This window comes from Orycteropus afer, unplaced genomic scaffold (genome assembly GCF_000298275.1).
Source record: "Orycteropus afer afer isolate SDZICR_OR568_19922 unplaced genomic scaffold, OryAfe1.0 scaffold00006, whole genome shotgun sequence".
Taxonomy (NCBI): Eukaryota; Metazoa; Chordata; class Mammalia; order Tubulidentata; family Orycteropodidae; genus Orycteropus; species Orycteropus afer.
In genome coordinates, this window is record NW_006921593.1 from 14,994,435 (window position 1) to 14,998,074 (window position 3,640).

Genomic DNA, 3,640 nt, shown 5'->3' on the forward strand with positions numbered 1-3,640 from the left:
ACACTCCCCACACACTTACCACGCTCCCCACACGCTCCCTGCACACTGCTCTGTGCCTTCCACCTTTCCTCTCTGGCCAGCTCCCTGGAGTCAGGGCTGCTGAAAGCCTGGCCCTCCCCACCTCGCTGCCCCCAGGGCCCCAGCGTGGCCGCCCCTCCCCCTTGCCCAGACGGTGGGGGGTGTGGGTGGGGGCCTCTGTTGTGGGAAAGGCCCTCGGACACCTCCTGCCCCAGCCTGGAATGTGCTGACCACAGCGCCAGGGCTAATCCCAACTCTGTGCCCCATGGGCCAGCGGAACTGCTGGAGGGGGCAGCAGGGTGGGGGTGGGGGGAGAGGGGACAGGCTGGTGGCTCTGGGGGGTCCTGTGGCACCAGGCCGTCAGCACGGACCCCAGAAGGCCAGGGCAGGGTTGCTGGGCACGCTTCCCTCCCCCCCTCACTTGGGCTTGGGCCCCTGGGAACTGAGCTTAGGGCCCTAGAAGAGCCTGGACCGCCGGCCCCTGTCCTGTCCTGTGCTTCCTGCAGGCGCGGGGAGAGGCTGCCCCACTGCCTGAAGGGTCCCAAGGGCTGAAGCCGGGCAGGGGGCCTGGGTGGGTGACCTGTTCCTGGTGCTTGAATGGAGGACCAGCCGCCCGGAAGAGTCTGGAGAGTGGAGCGGAGTGGGGGGTGGGTCAGTGACCCTGTCAAGCCACCCCGCCTGGAGGCGGGGCTCCTGCAGCGCCCCAGGGCAGCCCACCCCCAGCCCCCTCTGCCTATAACCCGGGCTCTCTCCGCCTTTTCGGGCAGTAGCTGGAGCGATGGCACTGCAGGTGGGTGAGCCCCCGGCCCTGGGTGGGACTGCACACTTGGGCCTGTGTGGGGAAGGGAACCCCTCTCCATGGCCCTGGGGGGCTGGGCCCAGCTTTTTTTCAGACCCCAGGCTGAGAGGGCCAGAGGAGGGGGCCAGTGTCGGCCCTTGGAGGCAGGGAAATGTCTCTGGAGGAACCACCAGAGACCTCCCCCGGGGCTGCGGCCACCTCTCTGGGCTGAGGGGTGCACCCCAGGCTCCCCCTCCTCTCCTCTCCTGCAGTTTGAAGCCTTCTGCTCGGGGGGCCTGGCCCCTGGCTGGAGCCTGCTGGTCCAGGGACAATCCAACTCCACAGAAGACAAGTAAGGAACACGGCCCCCAGGCTCACTCCGGGGCCTTGCGGGGTGACTGGGCCCAGGGCTCAGGGCGGCTCAGCCAGGGGCTGCCTTCACTGCCCACAATGCCCTCCCCCCAGGTTTGAGATCAACTTCCTGTCCGAGTCTGGGGACATTGCCTTCCACCTGAAGCCCCGCTTCTCCAGCTCCACCGTGGTGGCCAATGCCTTCCAGGGTGGCCGCTGGGGCCCGGAGGAGGTGTCCAGCGTCTTCCCTCTGGCGCTGGGGGAGCCCTTTGAGGTGATGGGGAGGGAGGGAGTGCAGAGGTGAGGAGGCCCGTGCGGGTGGGAGGCCTACGGGGCAACACTGTGGGAGTGAGAGGGGAGACCCGGGGGCTGAGGATCGGGGCAGTGCGGTGCTTGAGGCCCGTGCAAGGGGAGGCCCAGCTCCAGGGCTCCTGCAAGCACTGCTCCACCCTCCTATGCACTTCGGGGAGGGGGCCATGGGTGGCTGGGGTCCAGCAGGAGCTGGGGTGGGGTGGGGGAGGGGAAGGTCTTCCCACAGCGTCCTCAGCCTCCCCATTTGAGCTGCGGGAGCCCCTGCCCTGGCTGCCAGCCGCCCCCTCTTTGGAGAGACAAGGCAGACCAGATGGAGAGGCTCGCTGCTCTCATCGGCGCTGGGCCCGCACCACGCCGTGCGCCAGGGATGCCCAAAGTGGGGCCTCCTAGAGTCACACCGCCCGCGCCCCCAGCTGGAGATCCACGCGGACGCGACACACTTCCACGTCCACGCCCAGACGCTCAAGGTGCTGCAGTTCACGCACCGCCATAGGCCCCTGGCGGCCGTCACCCGGGTCCAGGTGCTGAGTAACAGTCGTCTAGCCCAGGTGGAGCTGGCCAAGAGGCACCCGAGCTGGGGGTGAGGCTCCTACAGCGTGCCCGCAGCCCCACGCTGCCCACGGGCCGAGCCTCGCGGTCAGGCCCCGCCCTCTGCTCGCCCAGCCTGCCCCCCACACCCCTGGCTAGGAGGGGTCCACCGCCCGCCCTCCAGCCCTGAGTCTGCACCCAGCAGTGGGGCAGGGCTCAGCGGTGACCTGTGTGCCCACAGGGACGGTGCTGAGTGAGACGAGCTAGCGGTCCGATCCAGGGGCTGAGCTGAGCCCATTCCAGTCCCGGGCCCTGGAGCCCCCCTCCCCCCAGGGGAGCAGGGTGGGGAAGGGGCTTGTGGCTCTGTGGGCCCCACTTGGCTCCTTCCACCGTCAATAAAGTCAGAGCAGAAGCTTGGTGGTCGTGAGTGCGGGTGGGACAGGGTGGAGGCTGGGGTGGAGTTCTGGTTCCCTGGTGCCGCTCTGACAGGAATATACCACCAATGGGATGGCCTTAACAAACACGAGTTTATTCTTACAGTTCAGAGGCCTTAAGTCCAAGTTCAAAGTGCCAGGCTCTAAGGGCTGGGTGAAAGCCCCTCAACCTTGGGGTCCAGCTCTGCCTCCTGCTCCCGGCCCAATGGAGCTAGAGGCGTTTCTTCACTCAGACAGCTGCTGGCTGCTGAGGCTGAGAAGCCCGAAGTCAACAAGTAAAAAGGCACAGTCCTGATGTTACCAGACCACACGGCGGGCCATTAACTTAAGTCCATCATAAGTCCCAAGGTCGGCAGAGCATGGCAGGCTGCTGAGCAACGACACAGCTACATGCAGGGTCCAAGCGTGCCATAGGCTAGAGACCATTCTCAAAGCTTCTGCTTATATACAGGAAGCAGACCACAGCCCTAAGGCAGCTACTCAGCTGCTCCCAGTAGATTCCACCATGGAGCTGATTGCCAGTCTCATCATGGGGAACACTACATCCAGCTGCCCAGCCACTCAGCCAGGCCCAGCCAAGCTGACACGCAATCATAACCACCACAGGTGGGGCCCCTGAGACCCACAGCCCATCCCCACGTCGTCCCCAGGACACTAGGGGTCTGGGAAGGGATGGGGATGGGCACAGGGCAGTGGGGGAGGGGAGGCTGGGTGCTGCACCCCCCACCTTTGCTTCTGTGCTCAGCAGGACAGACAGACCCCGTCACCCGGGGGATGGATGGCAGGCGGTGACCCTGGGTTCAAGCCCCTCAGGCCCTGTCCTGGTGGGAGTCTGCCCTGCTCCTCCTGCGGCAATCATCCTGGGGCCCCCAGAACTTCCTCCCCCCCCCCCCGCTTCCTGCTGGGGCAGCAGGAGGGTCTTCCTGTTTCTCCTTAGCCCACCTGGGGGGAGACGTGCGTCTGTCCATGCTGCCTCCCGTAGGGGGCGGGGGACAGGAGCTGGGGGCCTCAGGCCACATCTGGGGAGTGAGGGTGCCCGGGAGGCATCTCCTGGCCTGGCTTCCGGTCACGGTCGCTGGCAGTGGGCCCTTCCACGGCCCTCTCCCTGCTTCGTGCCTCAGCTTCCCCAGGTGTGAAATGGCTGAAATTCCGGGACCTCACAGAGCTCCCCGAGACTGAGGCAGATGAGGCTGTGATGTGGCCCCCACCCGTGATGGAG

The 3,640-nt window shown here is 66.3% G+C and overlaps 1 protein-coding gene across 1 annotated transcript; it reads left to right on the forward strand.

Moving 5' to 3' along the window:
- The first annotated feature begins 796 nt into the window (after nt 1–796).
- On the forward strand, nt 797–2,043 carry GRIFIN (galectin-related inter-fiber protein). Its single transcript, XM_007942965.1, has 4 exons — nt 797–808; nt 1,069–1,148; nt 1,262–1,421; nt 1,873–2,043. The coding sequence occupies exons 1-4, from the start codon at nt 797–799 to the stop codon at nt 2,041–2,043; spliced, it is 423 nt and encodes a 140-aa protein (XP_007941156.1).
- The last annotated feature ends 1,597 nt before the right edge of the window (nt 2,044–3,640 follow it).